The 19,519-nt window shown below is 33.9% G+C and overlaps 3 protein-coding genes across 7 annotated transcripts; all 3 read left to right on the forward strand.

Annotated features, from left to right (window-relative positions):
* LOC104786611 (protein NETWORKED 4B-like) lies at nucleotides 966-3,017 on the forward strand. Its single transcript, XM_010512051.2, has 3 exons — nucleotides 966-1,151; nucleotides 1,265-1,376; nucleotides 1,475-3,017. The coding sequence occupies exons 1-3, from the start codon at nucleotides 1,137-1,139 to the stop codon at nucleotides 2,857-2,859; spliced, it is 1,512 nt and encodes a 503-aa protein (XP_010510353.1). The 5' UTR covers nucleotides 966-1,136; the 3' UTR covers nucleotides 2,860-3,017.
* Nucleotides 6,370-8,467, forward strand: LOC104786614 (trans-cinnamate 4-monooxygenase). Its single transcript, XM_010512059.2, has 3 exons — nucleotides 6,370-7,260; nucleotides 7,347-7,480; nucleotides 7,683-8,467. Exons 1-3 carry the CDS (start codon nucleotides 6,476-6,478, stop codon nucleotides 8,279-8,281), a joined length of 1,518 nt encoding a protein of 505 aa, XP_010510361.1. The 5' UTR covers nucleotides 6,370-6,475; the 3' UTR covers nucleotides 8,282-8,467.
* Nucleotides 8,582-15,087, forward strand: LOC104786612. Of its 5 annotated transcripts, XM_010512053.2 has the most exons (21): nucleotides 8,582-8,892; nucleotides 9,176-9,287; nucleotides 9,424-9,446; nucleotides 9,555-9,742; nucleotides 9,909-9,956; nucleotides 10,033-10,075; nucleotides 10,204-10,379; nucleotides 10,604-10,699; nucleotides 10,830-10,884; nucleotides 10,965-11,061; nucleotides 11,153-11,324; nucleotides 11,646-11,799; nucleotides 11,879-11,916; nucleotides 12,124-12,190; nucleotides 12,266-12,367; nucleotides 12,462-12,487; nucleotides 12,590-12,886; nucleotides 13,074-13,404; nucleotides 13,519-13,568; nucleotides 13,649-13,758; nucleotides 15,047-15,087. In XM_010512053.2, exons 2-20 carry the CDS (start codon nucleotides 9,246-9,248, stop codon nucleotides 13,756-13,758), a joined length of 2,115 nt encoding a protein of 704 aa, XP_010510355.1. In that variant the 5' UTR covers nucleotides 8,582-8,892; nucleotides 9,176-9,245; the 3' UTR covers nucleotides 15,047-15,087. The 5 variants fall into 5 exon arrangements, with proteins under 5 accessions (XP_010510355.1, XP_010510354.1, XP_010510358.1 ...); XM_010512052.2 differs by lacking the exon at nucleotides 15,047-15,087 and having other exon boundaries at nucleotides 13,649-13,871; XM_010512056.2 differs by lacking the exon at nucleotides 15,047-15,087 and having other exon boundaries at nucleotides 8,583-8,892; nucleotides 13,074-13,408; nucleotides 13,649-13,690.

Consider the following 19,519-nt stretch of genomic DNA (forward strand, 5'->3'; position numbering starts at 1 on the left):
CAAATTAAGAGGGAGAAGAGAGAGAGCTTACTGAACAGAGATGGTGGTTTAATTCACAGGAAGAGACGAAGCTTCAGGACGTGACTGCTGATCGGCGAAGATTAGAGCTGTCGTCGGAATTATCTTTCATCGACTGTTTTTTTCTTCTTCTAAATCCTTTAAAATCTTACCTCAAAAGCTAGGATTTTGTTACTCATATTTGTCAACTAAAAAACCAAAAAAAGTCTTGCAGAATCATTCAAAATACCATTTTTAAAAAAATTGTGATATTTTTAATAACATTAGATTTTAAGTAAGTTTTATAAATCCATGATTGAATAACAAGAGATTTTAGATTATTTTAAATGATTTTACATAAATTTTAAGTTGAATAACATAGGATTTTAAAAGATTTTTTAAAATCATGAATTGAATAACAAGTGATTTTAAGAATATATTAGAATCTTTCAAAATATCAAGTTGAATACCTTCCTCTTAAGGATTTGGTAGAATTTTAATATTTTAGAATTTTGAAAAATTTTAGTAAGTTTTTAAGAAATTTTAGTAAAAAAAGGAAATATAAAAATTTTAAAAAAGAAATTTTAGTAAAACATAATCAAATCTTCTAAAAACTTACTAAAATTTTTCAAAATTCTAAAATATTAAAATTCTACCAAATTCTTAAAACATCAAGTTGAATACCTTTATTTTGGTAAGAATGATGAATATAAAAGGCTATAGAGAGGCCATTCTTTTGAGTATTAATCAGTCACAAGCTTCTAGTCTTTTTGCATCGTCGTCATCAGTAAAAGTAAGCTTTTCTTTTCTCTGCAATATTTGTCTCTTCTTCTTTGTGCAAAATACCATTATTTTATAAAATGCTTAAAACTTTATCTTTAGATTTTCTAGAGGTTTGTGCAAGTGCAAATTGGGTTGTTAAATCTTCACGTGTCATCTTTGTGCCACATGTGAAATCCTCTTTTCTCCTCTGATCTCAGCTAATTTGTTTCTTGGGTTTTGTCAAAACTGCTTTGTTCAACCCGAGAGCATATCTTCAATTTGAGAAAGTCTTTTGAGTCTTTTTTTCCTTTTTCAAAATGGCTTAAATTCTTGATCTTTCTTGTAGGGTTTTCTGAATTTCTCTGCACGGCAAGGTCATGGCTTCGTCTGCGGTAAGAAACCGTTGTGATCTTTCACTTACCTACGACTTAGAAAGCTCCTGGGATGCTTGTGTTGTTGAGTCTCTTGGATCCTAACATTTACTCACTTTGTCTTATGTTCTCAGGCTCAGAGCAAGAAGCAGTTTAAGAGGTCTATGACCAAGAAATCACACTCATGGTGGTGGGATAGTTACAATTGTCCCAAGAACTCAAAATGGCTTACAGAGAATCTAGAGAGTATGTTGCTTCACTTGGCATTGAGATCTCCATCCACTTTAATGTTACAATTATCCAACTCTAACATTTTCTTTCTTGTTCTTGATTTGGCTTCTCAGAGATGGATGACCGAGTGAACCACATGTTGAAACTGATTGAAGAAGACGCAGACTCCTTTGCCAAGAAAGCTCAGATGTATTTTCAAAAGCGTCCCGAGTTACTCCAGCTTGTCGAGGAATTCTACCGCATGTATCGCGCATTAGCTGAGCGTTATGATCAAGCTAGCGGTGAACTTCAGAAGAATCATCATTCATCTAAGATCCAGTCACAGAGCTCTCTTGAGATATCATCTCCTAGTCCTACCCAAGAGAAGTTGAGTCGCCGTCAGTCTGGTCATAAAGAAGAGGAAGACTCATCATCTTTGACAGATTCAGGTTCTGATTCTGATCATTCCTCTGCTGATGAGGCATTGATCCGCAGGATGGCTGATCTTGAGGTTGAGCTTGAAGAGACGAAACAGAAGCTCCTTCTCCAGCAAGAAAGTGACCTCCTTCACAAAATTACTGTATATGAGGGAGAGCTTGGAAAAGCTAATGAAAAGATTCGAATGCACGAAGAAGTGATCGCCAATCTGAAGATTGAGCTTCAGAGCTGCATGTCCTCTGGAATAGAAGATCCTCAGAAGAGTCTTGATTTGGATAAAGAGGACACTAAAGAACTGAGTATCGCAAAAGTGCAGGCCTTGGAGGAAGAGCTGAGTATCGCAAAAGAGAAGGTTCAGCACTTTGAGAAAGAGACTTATTCTCTGAGAACTGAGGTCGAGATCAGTAAGGCTGCAGAGGAGAAGCTGAAGAGCTTACAGAATGAGCTAGAGCTGGCTCAGAAAGACACTGATGGGTATAGAAACACGCTCAACGCAGAGAAGAAAGAAGTCTCAAAGTTGCAAGAGAGATTGGCAATGGTGAAAACTAGTTTACAGGACAGAGATAACGAGATAAGGGCACTTAAAACTGCTGTCTCTGATGCTGAAGAAAAGATATTCCCAGAGAAGGCACAGATCAAAGGAGAAATGTCAAAGCTTCTTGAAGAACGAAGCCGACTTGGAGAGCAGCTGAGAGAGCTGGAATCACATATAAGGCTGATCACGGAAGAGAAAGCTGAAACAGAGGAGAAGCTTAGAGGAGAATCCAAGAAGATCAGCGTAATGAGAGATGAGAGCAATGTGCTAAGAAAAGAGATTGGGAAGAGAGAAGAGATGATAAAGGAAATGGAAAAGCATATGGAGGAGCTTCACATGGAGCAAGTGAGGCTGAGAAGACGGTCGAGTGAGCTTACGGAAGAAGTGGAAAGAACGAGATTGGGTGCATCAGAAGTGGCTGAGCAGAAAAGAGAAGCAATAAGGCAGCTTTGTATCTCACTTGAACATTACAGAGATGGGTACGACAGGCTTTGGAGGGTTGTTGCTGGACATAAGAGTAAGAGAGTAGTGGTCTTAGCAACGTGAAGTGTTATAACAATGACTACGTGTAGGACATACAAGTGTGTTCCTTGGGACTTAAAATGTTGTGTTTTTAAACGCTGTTTGTTGATGTTGAAAAATAGGTTGAAGATGAATAATGTATGTTAATATAGTAACAAATCAATGGTAATATTTTCTCATTTCTCAAAACTCAAACTCAACCTAATATCTCTCTCTCTCAAGGTTCAACAACTCACATTTGAAGACGAACAGACAAACAAAGTATTTGACTATTTTATTATACTCAGTAAAGGCAAAGACTCTGTCATGGCCAGAGGCTTTTCTTTTACCCTTTTCTTTTCCAAAACTCAGTGTTTTGCACAAAGCTAAAACCATCTTCAATCACACACTATAACCAATTCATCTCAATCCCGGCTCAGAAGTAAAACCAAGCACCAAAACTGAAATTGAATCATCAGGCTACACCAACAGGCAACAGACAACAGTTGTGTTGTGATTGTACAATACATACATAATTTGCAAGTAAGAGAAAAGACGTGGTCCCTCCCTCGCTCAGGGACCATTATGCGTATAGTAACTTGTTTCAATACGGGTTCAAACCACGCAATACGCGTATGGTGTATATTACTGAACATTAAGCTCTATAATAAGCTAAGCAATTTAGGCTAAAGAATCCATGGTACAATATCAAATGGGTCCAAAGTAAGAAGGCCCATGTAAGATCATGATTGCGAAACGAAGGCGACGTTGAATTAAAACACATGAGCAATGGCGGACCCAGTATAAAGAGGAAGGCAGGTCACTTGACCGGGTAAAATCTTTAAATAACCTTTAGTGCATGTAAAATAATGAAAGTTTCAACAGCACAGTTGGTAATAGTCTAGAAGATTGACCTGCTTAAACCTGAGTTCAAGTCTCCAATTTTACAAAATTATTGATTTTTACCTTCCATTTCAACTTTAATGCATATCATTTTTTTATATATCTACTACTTTCTTTAATAAATCACAGCTTTTTTGGTACCTTTTTTTAATTACTTATGAAAATGATTTTTTTTAGTGTTTATGAAATATATTAACAGAATGAATATTATTTAAAAAAACTTTTGACCTCCCTAAATTTTTTATCTGGGTCCGCCACTGCACATGAGGAGAAAAAGTATGGTGGACAAATATGGGCAGTAGGGGGGGGGTANGGGGGGGGGGGGGTAGGTAGCAACCATTTCTCCATGTCGCTGTCTTTCGTGGTAATGGTAGGTGTATCTCTCTATCTCTTTAAACTATTATTACTTATCTTTAAATTTTGTTATTTTTTTTCCCTCTAATCCTAAATACTCCAAAGAATAATAATATGAAATGACGAGTGCAAGGAGAGAGAGATAGAGGCTAATTCGTGAGTATTAATATAATGGAAGTCAATAAGAGTGGTTGTTGCCTAAATTGACTCTTGGATATTAAAAGAGAGTTCATGGATGGATGTGTATCCGCCAAATTCTATAGTCCTTGTACAGTGCCGCGCGTTTATTTTAACTACCACTAGTTTTTTTTTTTATAAATGAAATGGTTTTCTTAACGGCGTCAAATCTGACGTCGTCTTCATGACTTTTAAATTTCCGACCTACGCACTCTCGTGTTCTGTCTGTTTGTCTCTCTTTCACACTTTGTTTTCTCGCCGTGACTGACTTGTGTTTTCCTTCTTTTTTACTTTTTTTTTTTTCTTCGTTGTTTGGTATTTTGACCGTATATAGTGGTGGTAACTGGTAAGGTTAATTTACTTTTTCATCCTATTATAAAAATGGAAAAAAATACAATGTTATTTACATTTCTTTGATAATCATTGAAGTTCGTATTGATTTTCAATTTTATATTTGGTTTGCTGCCACATGTCAACTCAGAGACACAAACGGAATGCACCGTGTCTCCTATTCATTAGTTACGATAAATATCACCTTTTTTAATTAAAAATATTCACCTAATAGGAAACCTTTTATATAAAGGTCAAAAACCATTTGGCAATGTTTTTTGCACATTGTTAAATGTTAATAAATCCGCTGACGGTTTGGTCTAGCCTAGCCATATATAGTTGGAGACTAATCATAATATTTGTTCTAGGTATTTCTTTTTCTTTCATATCTTTCATATTTTAATTGCAGGAGATTAATTACCACAATCAGTATTGTTCCAAACTATATATGTCATGTGTAATATAAAAAACTTAGGGATCCTAGTTCATATAAATTTTAAATTTTTTTATTGTGTTACAAAATATAATCAAGCATATTCTTATTTCATCACTTACACATTATAAAAGAAGGGGTCATACTCATAACCACAATCTTTGTTCTTCCAATCCATGATCCGACTCTATATAATCACCATTTTTCATTTCTTGCTTATTTTTTTTATTTATTTAACTGAAGCTTGAAAATTTTGAATTTTGGTTTTCCTCTTTCAGTCAAACAATCCGATTTCTTTTGTTTCCATTCATCTTATTTTTTTAGGTGTCTTTTAGTTTACAAAATCCCTCCATCATAACTGGAACTGATCTTTTAAAGTTTATAGACCAAAACCAGCTGTTTGCAAACCCCTTGAGACCAACAGATAATTAACCAAACCAATGTACGTAACTTTATTGAACGTGCATCTAATTAAACTTTGCTTTTGAGAAAGAATCATCAATAATGTATCAATAAAGAAAGAATATGTCGTATGTACATTATGTTAAAGGAATCATCATATACAATTCAGACAATAGTTTTTTTAAAACAAACAGATACACGAAATAATTTTTATTTGGTGCATAACTTTTTTTTGTTGTCATATACATTGTAATATTATTCCGGGTTACGATACAACGTCAACAGTACTGATACAAATTTATGAGATTACAAACTATAGCTGGATGGGTTAAAATGAGAACCTTGTTATCCTTAAAATGATGTACCTCTCTTGTGTTGGAGATAGTGTAACCATTATCATATTCATACAGTCATACTACATAAACTCTCATGTAGCTTGTAGTTTTGTGATTTTTGTCTATAGAAATATTCACTTTTGTAGGACAGACAACACTATAATTTTGTATATCAATATTTTTTAATAGAAGGTATGTTATATTATATGACTACTTTAAGCAAATACTTTGGTTAATGAATAAGTATATAATTTTGTTAATGAATAAGTATATATTTAGTTGTTTTTTTTTTTTAATTTATACACTCAAAATAGAAAGACAAAAAGAGAAGTCTAGTAGTTGATAATAATAAGTAATGAAATATAATCATCTCCTCTTCCTCCTCCTACCTTCTCACCAAACATCTTTTTAAAAAACTTGGTGGTCTTTACCTAACCCCCATCAACAACACCAAGCCCCACTCACACACATCCATCACCGTTTAATCTAACGCCGTTTATCATCGTTTCACCAACTCCCTCTCCCGCACCTAACGCCGTTTTCTTTTTGCCGTTGGTTCCTCCATTCTCAAACCAAACCAAACCTCTCTCTCTCTCCCTCTTATAAAACCTTGTTCCTCTTTCACCATTTCTTCCTCAGCAGCTTCTTCTGCTTTGTTTTTCATTTTTCTAACAATCCAATTCGTTTCTCACCGGAATCAAATACTCAGCTGAATAAGATCACAGTTATGGACCTTCTCTTGTTGGAGAAGTCTCTAATCGCCGTCTTCGTGGCGGTGGTTCTGGCCACGGTGGTTTCAAAGCTCCGCGGCAAGAAATTGAAGTTACCTCCAGGTCCTATGCCGATTCCGATCTTCGGAAACTGGCTACAAGTCGGAGATGATCTAAACCACCGTAACCTCGTCGATTACGCTAAAAAATTCGGCGATCTCTTCCTCCTAAGGATGGGTCAGCGTAACCTAGTCGTCGTCTCTTCACCAAATCTAACCAAAGAAGTCCTCCACACGCAAGGTGTTGAGTTCGGATCTAGAACGAGAAACGTCGTGTTCGACATTTTCACAGGTAAAGGTCAAGACATGGTGTTCACTGTCTACGGAGAGCACTGGAGGAAGATGAGAAGGATCATGACGGTTCCTTTCTTTACAAACAAGGTTGTGCAACAGAACCGTGAAGGTTGGGAGTTCGAAGCAGCAAGTGTTGTTGAAGATGTGAAGAAGAATCCAGATTCAGCTACTAAAGGGATCGTGTTGAGGAAACGTTTGCAGTTGATGATGTATAACAATATGTTCCGTATCATGTTCGATAGAAGGTTTGAGAGTGAGGATGATCCTCTTTTCCTTAGGCTTAAGGCTTTGAATGGTGAGAGGAGTCGTTTAGCTCAGAGCTTTGAGTATAACTATGGTGATTTCATCCCTATCCTTAGACCATTCCTTAGAGGTTATTTGAAGATTTGTCAAGATGTTAAGGATCGAAGAATTGCTCTTTTCAAGAAGTACTTTGTTGATGAGAGGAAGTGAGTTCTGTTTTTGTTTTTTTTTTTTGAGTTTGGTTTTTAGGGATTTTTTTGGATATTGACATTGGTGATTTCATTCATTGCAGGCAAATTGCGAGTTCTAAGCCTACAGGTAGTGAAGGATTGAAATGCGCCATTGATCATATCCTTGAAGCTGAACAGAAGGGAGAAATCAATGAAGACAACGTTCTGTACATTGTTGAGAACATCAACGTCGCTGGTAACTATTTCTTCCTTGTAGTATACGTAACCAATCCTCTAGACGTCTCTTTACTTGCACACGAAACTGGACATAAGTGTTTTAAGTGGATCCTGTAAATTCGGAATTAGGCTCATCTAGATTGTTATTTGTCTCCCTTGAAGAGGCTAGATTGTGTATTTGTACAGTTTTTGTGATGCTGATTTCTTGATTGATGAAACAGCTATTGAGACAACACTGTGGTCAATCGAGTGGGGAATAGCGGAGTTAGTGAACCATCCTGAGATCCAGAGCAAGCTAAGGAACGAAATCGACACAGTTCTTGGACCGGGAGTGCAAGTGACAGAGCCTGAGCTACACAAGCTTCCATACCTTCAAGCTGTGATCAAGGAGACACTTCGTCTAAGAATGGCGATTCCTCTACTCGTGCCTCACATGAACCTCCACGAGGCGAAGCTAGCTGGATACGATATCCCAGCAGAAAGCAAAATCTTGGTCAATGCTTGGTGGCTAGCGAACAACCCAAACAGCTGGAAGAAGCCTGAAGAGTTTAGACCAGAGAGGTTCTTTGAAGAGGAAGCCCACGTTGAAGCAAACGGTAATGACTTCAGGTATGTGCCGTTTGGTGTTGGACGTAGAAGCTGTCCAGGGATTATATTGGCGTTGCCTATTTTGGGAATCACTATTGGTAGGATGGTACAGAACTTTGAGCTTCTTCCTCCTCCAGGACAGTCTAAAATTGATACTTCTGAGAAAGGTGGACAGTTCAGCTTGCACATCCTTAACCATTCCACAATCGTTATGAAACCAAGGAACTCTTAAAAACTTTCCTGCAAAAAGAAAACAAAATAACTTTTTTTATAGTGATGCTTGTGTAATCTGTTGAATATTCTCCCCATGTTTTGCTTTTGTGTAAAATGTCTTTAAATTGCTACGATTGCAATAATTTAGTGGTGCCCATTGTTTTAAATGGACACTGATGTTACATCAAATTCAAAGTTCTCATGATTGTTGAACTATAGTTATTAATTTGGTGGTTTCTAGTTTCTTCTAACTTCAACAGAAACCTTTTCTAAACCTGTTAAAAAAACACACTCATTACACAATTTGTAAAAAACATTCGATCATTTCTCTCTATGGGGGAGCACAGTCGAGTAATATGGGTTAATGGGCTTTATATGGCCCATAGAAATCGTACTTCACTCGCGGAGATAACGCAGCGGGAAACGAAAACACCAAATTGCAAATGGTGCTCATAAGAAATTTTCGAAATTTCGAGAAGACCGTTCGATGCCATTGTCTTTGATTTTGTTTCTCTTGCTTCAATTTGGATCAAAAGATCATCGTCTTCATCGTTGTGCAGAAGCAATCATCAGAGTTACTAAATACGCTCCGAGCTTAGATACTGTCGAAGCCTCCTCGAATTTTTCGAAGTATCTCTCTATCTTCTCTCTCGATTCTCCATTTTTTTTTTTTATAGAGATTTTGTAGAATCTTTTACCTAGATCTTAAATTCGTCAACCTAACTATAGAATCGTTGCGTCGAATTGTTCATGGTGATGTTGAGAAATCCTAATTTCTAGATCCAATGTGTAGTCCGTACAGTTCGCAAACCCTAAGTAAAGCAAATTAGGCTTCATCTCGCATACAATTTTTCTGGTTAGAAGCTTTGATTGTATGAAATACAGTTTTATGAGGCTGATTTGGAAATTTCAGCGATTGAGGAGACAACGTTGTTGTCAATTGAGTGTAAAGTTGCGGAGTTAGTGAATTCGGGATCCTAAGAATGTTGCAATGGATGGGAGGATCGAGGCGTAAAGTGGCTGCTGTGAGTGACTTCTGCTTTATCCTTTTTAGAGATCCGTTATAAATTGTGTGTTAAGATGATAGCTTAGTTATCTTAGAATTTGTTTCAATTTCTGACTTGTTATTGTTTTTTTCTGGGGATCTCTTACGGCATTCAGTCACACACGTCAGTGAAGAAGAGGTGTGTAAGCTCTTTCTTTCTCTGTTGTAAAGATTGTTTTTCAGTATTGATGATTTGGTTGACTATCTAGTGCACACATTTTTGATTTTATCTTTGTTGAACCTGAAGGCAAAAGCAATACTTTGAGCAGAGGAGACAGCAACAGAATCAGCAGCTCACAGTTGGGTCGGAGAGATGTACTAATGATATAAACAATAGTAATCAACACCCAAGAGAACACCACTCTCTGGATATTCTCAATTTGCTCAACTTGTCAACCGCTATTCCTGAATGCAAACCTTCTTGTCCAAAAGTTGGTAAGTGTGTGCTTGTTAGGACTTCCAGCACCGTTCTGAGTGTGGTTTAAAGTTTCCCTTATGATTGGAGTCACTTTATGGACCCTTTATTTACATTATTGCTTGGACCATGACATAAATTCCCAATTTACTTTCTTCCTATTTGTGTCACTTGTGTTAATGGAAGATCTGGATGCTGATTTCTTCAACCTGAATGACAACACATCCGGATTAGGTAAGGTCTCCAAACTCTTGATTTATAAATATTCTCCACTTCTGATCATGTTAATATGTTATGTGTGGTGATGCAGGAAGTTCATTAAACCATAAAGCAGAACCTACTTCCTCGAAGAGGCAAGGCAGTTTTCTTTGTTTCGCTTTCATATAATGTGACTGCCCAAGTTTTCTTTCTCAGCATGTATATCCTCTTGATTATTTTGCTAATGGAACTGCACACCTTATAGAAATTTTGATGCTTACAGGGCTTTGTTTAGTCTCCCTGACAACCAGACTAAAGATTTCAACAATGCAAACACCACAACGGATGTTATGGATGCTTCACTGTCTTACAGGACTTCTTTTAGTCTCCCTGAAAACCAGACAAATGAATTCAAGAAAGCAAACACCACAACGGATCTGTTGGATGGCACAGAGCGGAGTAAGTAATCACTATAACTTTGTATTGACTATTGTGTTAATATCTAGAAAGTATAGAGGTTTACTGTACTTCGTTTTCATTCTTTTTTAACATCTATAGCATCTAGATAGGTCTGTTTCATTCTGGTTTTACTTACCAATCATTTTTCACTGTTTGCTTATCTGAATTTTACGCCATATGCAAGTCTCAACATTTTAGTTGATACATTTTAAAATGGTTTTCAGAGTTATCTGTCTTTGATTTGGTTGGGGATGATCATACAACAACCTACAAGGAAGAATCTTCTCCGTCTGAGGCTCACATGGCATTTTCAGTTGAAGGTATAGGTCTTAGAGATCACAAAATGGTGGGAAAAGTTTAACTTACGATGTTTACCTAGATCTTGATCAGTCTTTAAGATGAGATGTCCTACTATGCCTTTCTCTTTTGACTCTTACTCTTTCCATTCAGGATTAGGTAATATAAACACGAAAACTCCAGTTAATTCTCCACATCCACCAGACAGGTGGGCAGCTTTCACGATTGGCACTTGGTTGAATTATGTACCATTTAGGATCAGTGATTGTATTAACTTGTTTATGAAAGAACCTTTGCGTACCGGTGCTCCTCTCCATGGAAGGATACTGGTCAACAAGCTACATTGAATGTCAGGGCAAGGCTCTACGACTTTGAGAAGGAAGTGGTAACAGACTCTTGTCATCTTATCTTTTCACTGTATTCCTTCCATTTCTAACTTGTTTTCCAGTCCCAATATTTTCATCCCCTCTTTACAGGACACAATTATTGAAAGTGGCAAAATGTTCCAAGATGACAGCCGTTATAGGTCTCCCATTGCCATACATGCTAAAGATGGGGGCAGAAAGCAAAAACTGCTCACTTTCAGTGATCACTTGCAAAATCAGTATAGCGACTCAAGAAGTTTCTTCTGCGATGGTGAGTGGAATGGTAATTGACTAATGTCATATGCAAAAAAAGGTTTCTTTTTCGTTTCATGCATAACCTCACCATCTATGCAACCCTTATCTTTCATGCATCTTCTATATCTTCTCTTAGTCGGTCAATACCCTTCACCTTCTGCAACTTACATTATATATAACTTGATCAAAGTAGCATTTCACTTCTTACTGAATATTCCTAGTATAAAATGTAATGAAACGCAATTTCATGTTGTGTGACATGAACCCTTATCTGTTTTTTTTTTTCTTTCCTTCTGAGATCAAATAACAAAAAAAATTTAAATTTGGTTTATTTTTCTTAATTCACTAGCTAAGTCTGCCTTTCTTGATGACCGGGAAGATGGTTTTTACTGGAACGGCGAACAGCCATGTGAAAAGGAAAGTTTGAACCCTGATTTCTTGAAATATGGCGAGGATTACACTGAGAGTCGCTCTCCTGCAGAATACCATAGGAAAAAGAAGAGGTGCTCTTTAAATCTCTCATTTTGTCACTTTACTATGGTGATACTATGCCTCTTGACATTAAAAGTCTTTGTGTTTTAGGGATTACCTGGAAACGACCTGGAGGTCCAACATTAGAGGTGAGTTTAGCTCAACTAAATTAGGAATAACAGCGGCCCGCATATATGCTTTTATATCTTTTTGATTCATTACTTCACTTGTTTTCAGTATCTCATAGCTTCATCTATTGTTGGTGTGTGAAGTTGGAGAGACATGTATCTACATACTTGTTGGAGTTACTTTTTGGCCTGTTTATTTGCTAACTCCTTTAGTTTTCTGTATTTCAGATTCACCAACTCGAAGATCACATCTTCTAGAAAGGAATATCGATCATCCAAGTTTCACTAAGGCAGCGTAAGTCAATTCCTTAAATTGCATCGAGCCATTTTTTAACTCATGCTGACTGAACTTTTCACAAATAACATCCAGTTATTTCAAAACCACTGACTTTGATTTTGACAATGAGTTTGACCAACCGGTTTGGTCGTCCATTGTACCTGAGGAAGATAAAGACAGCCTTAGTATGCGTAGGTAAGCATTTTCAATATGTCTCTTTCTGATTGTGATTCATATGCTTTATATTGAATGAACTGCTATCCTGACGCCACCTCACTTTTCCTAACAGTGAAGAATCTTGCTCATCTAGTGCAGGTATTGATTTTTCTGAAGAATTCTTGTGTACACATGTTATGATTTTGCAAGCATTCAGTTTTTCCGTAGTACTGAACTGTCACTGCTCCCTAATTTTGTCAGTTTGGACCAATGAAACCCATAATTCACAGTTTGAGACCACAAGAAGACAAAGGAAAAGGGAAACTAATTCGTTTTGCAACCTTGGAGACCGGAAGTATCTGAATAATGACCTTTTCCAAGACTCGTGGGAAGATTGGGATGTGAATGATCAACATATGAAGAGACAAGCTGGGTCTGGAAAGCAGGGTAGACTATCAAACCCAGGAAAGTTAAAATCTACCAGTCAGAGAGGAGGTGGTCTAGACACGTCTTACAATTGGTTTGCAGAAGGGTTTACATCTGCAGCCATAAGCTCAGGTTTGCCTTTACTTTGTTATCAGAAACATCTTCAATGGATTGCCCATCATCCAGTCTCAAGTCACGGTGCAGAGATCTTATATCTAGGACCATAGAAAATCAATTTGGATCTGGTTTCATACTTATAACATAATCAATATCTTGGCGATCTCTCACATGTAAATTCCTGTATTAACTTCTGTCACAGATATTACAAGTGAGAGGGATAAGCCATATCATTTCCTAAACCCTGAGCTTGGTAGCTCGAACTGGTGTCCATCTCGTGCCCCTGATTCTATTCCGGAAACATGGGTTCCCAAGTTTTCAGTAGGAGGCACTGGGGATGATGATAATGAAGACGACTATGTAAACTGTTTATCAGCAAACCGTAAATCAAAACTAGCAGGAGACACAAGCGGTTTTGAGAATGACTCGTTATCAGAGAACGATAATGAGCAAAGCAGAGAAGTGAATGACCCAAAAAATCAGGGAGATGAGACCTCGTCATCCGTTGCAAATAGCCTCTCAGACGAAAATGAGTATGTACGGTGAACATTGTCACAAACTTCTCGTACAATCTGTTCGCAAATACCAAAATTCCATAATTAAATCTCAATCCCCCTAACACATGAAGAATGTTTAAATTGTTTTAGATGTAACCCCAACAAGGTAGTCATGGAAGCTAAGCATCAAGGAAACAGAGGTAAACTGAATTTTGATTCCTGGGATTATGCATTTATTTGTTTATTATTAGTAGAAGAAGCTAACTTGAGATATAATCAGGAGAAAGGACAAGTAGAGACTCGTTCCAACAACTGATAATGCTGGAAAGACGCACACTTCAATTCGTTTCTTTTAACAAGACATTGCTCCTTGACTCTTTAAAAACTTAGGTAAGTATTCATATACACATCTCTTTAGTTCAAGTTATCACCAAATCTGAATTCCAAATTTCAGATGTTTCATGGGGATATTATATAAAGGAATGTGCCATTTTTGGTATATATTTTCATTGAGCATGCAGTCGCAGACAGATAAAAAAATCAACCATATCAATATATCATGTTGTCTTGTCCATATAGCGTTTGTACCTATCTTTACATGCAACCGTGTTTGTCACGACCCACGTTCTGTCTTTACTACTATTCGAGCCGTTTTTGTGGGTCTATAGACTATAGTTCATGAAGGCAAATATAATCACGTAAAACATGTTTCTGACGAAATCTAGGTAGACATGTTTGTGCAGCGGGTATTGCGAATATTTATATTTTTGTCTATTTTAAAGGTTCCAAATTAAATCATATCTCTAACATTAAAACTTGTCGTTGATTTTGTTCTACATACTCGCAAGAATCTATATGGCTTATACATGACATATTTTTATCTACATACGGGATATTGGAGTAAATAAAGTTGATAATGCTTACTTTTTCTATAAAAGTGTCGTCGACTTTATAGGTTTTTTAGTCAATGTTGCATATCTAATATATTAAAGGAGAAGTCGAGAGAGCTCATAGCCAATCTCACAAAAATTGACCTCTTTTGCTCTTAATGAAAAATACCCTTATAAATATTTCGAACAAGCTTTTACTCTCTATTTAGGTTGTTGAAACGCACCCCATTCATCCTCAGACTTAAGATTACTAATTTGCCATTAATGAGATTCAAAACTGGACAATTATACCCTTTTTCTAAGTTTTAATTTTTTTTTAAAAAATTAAAAAACGAAAATTAAAAAAAAAACGAAATTTGTTTACAGAATCGGAAATCTAATATATTTACGCAATATCTCTCTTTAAAAAAATAGAAGATAAATATTACAATATATTACGAATATTTGTTTAAAGAAAATTTCTATTTTTTAAAATATTAAAATGGTAAAGATAATTATGACGATTTTCCTTCTAAGCTATATATATAGACGCTCAGCCAAAACAGTAGAAGTCGGATTCAATAAGCTAAACATATAGTTTTGAGAGTATAATTTTTCTTTTGTATTATTTTGGTTCTAATGAATCAACTTTACTATTGTATGATTTTTATTTTTTTTTTCATGTTGATGTACTATCCATATGCTTTGGTGCTTTGCATAATTAAATTTTATGCTGCTATAATTTTTAATTATTATGTTGAATCATATCAAAAATTTTACTCATTTTGTTCTGTTTGATTGTGTTTTAGGTGTACTTGCCATGGACTATGGATGTTTTTTTTGTATATCAAAAACAAGATTGGACGAACAAGTTGATGAAGCAAGCAAAAATAATCAATTCGGTAAATTATTATTAATAATTGTGTGTTTTTTTAAGTGGTGATTGTTATTCAATTTTATTCTCTTGGCTAAACATGATCATATTTTTATTCGATGATTTTTTATTCTACAAGCAAATGAGCAAATACAACTTTTCACAATTTTATATGATTCATCAGATTCTAATTTTTATGCTTTTTTTTGTAGTGGTTGTTTGGAAAGCAAGATCAAGCAATCATAGACTTTGTATGTGGTTTCTCCATCTGTTTAAACATATATATTGTATTATTTTCTATATTTTTTTTTGTAGTTTAGTAATTTGAAAAACTTTTATATGTAACCTAATATATATTTTTTTTTGTTTCAGTTGAATTTATGGATGATCATTGATCATAGTTGTGGATCTACAAAACTGAATATAATAAAATTCATATATTAATTTTTGCTAATCTGAATCTTTAATTTTTTAAAATAATATTGTTGCTAATGTTTTTTTTGTAATGATTATAGTTGCAGAAAATTATGATGGATTCTGTTTATAACAAATATATGGTAATTTTCTAAGAACTTGGATTTCGTTCTGTTTACAAATACATTTAAACTAGAATTCTATTTATATGTAACCTATTACATAATTTTTTTTGTTTCAGTTGAATTCATGGATGATCATTGATCATAATTGTGGATCTACAAAATTGAATATAATGAAATTCAGGTATTAATTTTTGATAACCCGAATCCTTAATTTTTAAAAATAATATTGTTGCTAATATTTTTTGTAATGATTATAGTTGGACAAAAACTATGGTGGATTCTATTCATAAAAAAATATGATAATTTCTTAAAAAAATTAATTTCTTTCCATTTACAAATAGATTAAATATTTCTTCATAAATATTTGTGATTAATATTTATTCTTCCTCTTAAAAATAGAAAGAAGAAGGAAGAAATATTAATTGGATTCAGGACTTTATATCTTCAGGTTTTTCAAGAAAGAAAGAGATTAAGGAAGATTAGGAAAAGCTTTTTTACCAATTTACAATTATTATTTATTTGAAATTGCTTTAGATGGATAAATAATCTATATTACAAATTGTAAATTTCGCATTTAGTTTAATAAAAAAAATCTAAAATCTAAATTTTATATCTTATTTAAAATTTAAAAGTAATAGAAAATAAATACTAGAATATATTGCAAATATTTCTCTGAGAATATTCCTGTTTTTAAAATTATTAAATTTCTAAAGATCTTTTGTTTCACTTATAAAATTATTTTTCATTTAAACACGAAAAATACAGTGTTTCCTGTTAAAGTTTTAGTTAATGTTTGTGTCCTTCGATTGGTTATGTTATATGTGTGTCGGAGCACCATTTTGGTTAATGGTTTTTTTATTCGACTATACATACAAGGGCATACAATTACAAGTTAACCAATTGAAGCAAACTACTCTGCAAGTTTTGTATGAACAAAAAAAAGTTAGAAGAATTAGTAATTTTAGAAATATCACCATTTATGTAAATATTTGCTAACGTCTGTATATTTTTATTATTTTACATTCGTAATTTGGAAAATAAAACTTGAAAGTTGACAAATTTTAACAAAATATTATTTAAGATAGAACCTATATAAAGTAACATTTATTACGTATATGTATATAAATATATATTTATAGAAATATCACCATTTATGTAAATATTTGCTAACGCCTGTATATTTTTATTATTTTACATTCGTAATTTAGAAAATAAAACTTGAAAGTTGACAAATTTTAACAAAATATTATTTAAGATAGAACCTATATAAAGTAACATTTATTACGTATATGTATATAAATATATATTTATATATATATATATATATAAAGTACATTCATTACAATATCACCAAGCAATCAAAATTTCAATGCGTAACTGATTTAACGAGGAACAAACAAGTTCCAAATTAAATGGGATTTTTAATACGTAAGGTTGAAGTTGATAAAAGAAACACAAATCAAGCTAAGTTGCGGTTTTGACCCAAAATAAAAATAAAATCAAGCTAAGTTGCGGTCATATTATAAATATGTTGGAATGTGGTGGATACGGATTACAAATTTCGTTCCTATATATATGGAAAAAAGGCATAGTCACATGTGCACAGCAAATTAATGTATTATACTAAAGTAAAAGAAAATAAATACTGTACAAAATATTGCAAATATTTCTTTGAGAATATTTCTGTTTTTAAAATTATTAAATTTCTACAGACCTTTTATTTTTTACTCTAATTTTTTTTAAACAAAAATTAAAAAAATAGAAATCAAATATTCAATAATAAAATCTTTTGTAAATATTTGTTTCAAGAAAATTTATATTTTCTAAAATGTTAAACTTCTATAGATAACTATAACGGTTTGATTTGGATTGAAGGAACTGAAAATCTCGTGAGGATATACCACAAACATCCATTTAATTTGAAGATATGACACATTTTTGTGATCTCGACAAAATCTCATAGGGTTGCTGTAAATCTCTGGAAAAACCATGTTATTCCGGCTGAATATTCTATCACCAAAAGGAATAACAAAGATTCTAAATAAGACAAAAGTTCATGACAATTAATATGTATATGAGTAATTTTAACAAATTATTTTCTTTCACTTTTAAAAATAAAATGTTTAAAAAAACGAATTATTATTTTTTAAACTAAAATTAGAAAATCTTAGAAATAAAATAATCTTATCCCATTTTAAATTATTAAAAAATGGAAAATAAATGGAGGGTTTTCAAAAATACCCCTTTTTCTATGTCACTTTTAAAAATTACCATTTGATGGTGTCCATTTTCAAAAATACCCCATTTTAGTATATAAAATGACAAAATTATAAACCCTAAACTCCAAATACTAAACCCTATCCCTTAAAAACTATACCCTAAATGTGTAAATTGGGAACCCAAACCAAAAAAAAAACAAATTCTATAAATTAATTTAACATAGGGAAATTGTGTAAAAGATGACAAAAGTGAAAATATTCAAAAAAAGTGACATTTTTGAAAATGGTATGCCAAAAAGGGCATTTCTAACAAATTCTCAAAATGAATACTATTTTTGAAGATTAAATTATAGCTTCTCTTTTAGTTAATTCTTTTCTATTTACATTTTTGTTGGAATCCTTTTTAGCCCTATAATTAATTTACTTTTTATTTTGTTAAATTAGTTGAACTATTATTTAAAAATATATTTGCCTACACAAATTTATAAAAGAATTGAATTAGTGTTATATTTGACCACAAAAAGTTTAGCCAATAATTGTTTTTAAAATGTTTTTGCCCGCACAAGTCAAATTGTTATTTTGTTAATTGAATGTAATTTATTTTTTCGCAAACAAAACTATAAAGAAGTGTTTAACTTTACTGTTGTAGGTCTAATGTTGACACATGTTCAGATAAAAAATATATGTTTAACTGAAATAGAACTGATGTTGCGATCGAATAGGACGTCTCTTACGGCCGTTGAGAAAATTCCTAAACCAGATAATAGTATGATGAACACATGTGTAAATAGGCTTATCGCAGATGAGAGAATATATAAGCCTCATAAACAACAAGAATTGTACAATGAGTTGTTACCTATGCTAACTGAGGAGCAAAGACGTGTTTATGAAGAAATCATTTACTCTGTGAATCACGACAAAGGTGGTATGTTTGTTGTTCATGGATTTGGTGGTAGTAGGAAAACTTTCTTGTGGACTATTCTTGGTGCTGATATAAGGTCTAAAGGTAATATTGTTCTGAATGTTGCTTCAAGTGGTATAGCTGCTTTACTTTTGGAAGGTGGTAGAACGGCTCATTCAATATTTGGTATTCCAATCAATCTTAATGAATATTCTGTGTGTACGATCGATGCCGAATCTGATCTTGCTGACTTAATTAGAGAAGCAAAGCTCATAATATGGGACGAGGCTCCAATGATGAACAAGCTTTGTTACGAAACTTTGGATAGGAGTTTGCGAGATATCATGAGGTGTGTGACAGATTCTACATGTTATTACAGAAGGAGGAAGAGTAGCGACAGTTTTAGCATCTATCAACTCATCTGTTCTTTGGAATAGTTGTAAGGTTCTTAAACTTACCGAAAATTTGAGACTTGGCAAGGCACATAATAGTATGGATGCGGGTGCTCTCACCACTTTTTCAAAGTGGCTTTTTGATATCGGGGATGGCAAAATCAACGAAAAAATAGTAGAGATGTGGATATAGAAATTCCGGATGATTTATTAATGAATACAAGTGGAAATTCTATTCAAGCAATAGTTACAAAAATCTAAGGTGAAGTTTTTTGCAAGCAGAACTGATCCAAAGTTCTTTAGGGAAAGAGCTATTCTAAGTCCAAGAAATGGTGATGTTGATAAGATAAATCAATT

The sequence above is a fragment of the Camelina sativa genome, chromosome 5 (genome assembly GCF_000633955.1).
Source record: "Camelina sativa cultivar DH55 chromosome 5, Cs, whole genome shotgun sequence".
Classification (NCBI taxonomy): domain Eukaryota; kingdom Viridiplantae; phylum Streptophyta; class Magnoliopsida; order Brassicales; family Brassicaceae; genus Camelina; species Camelina sativa.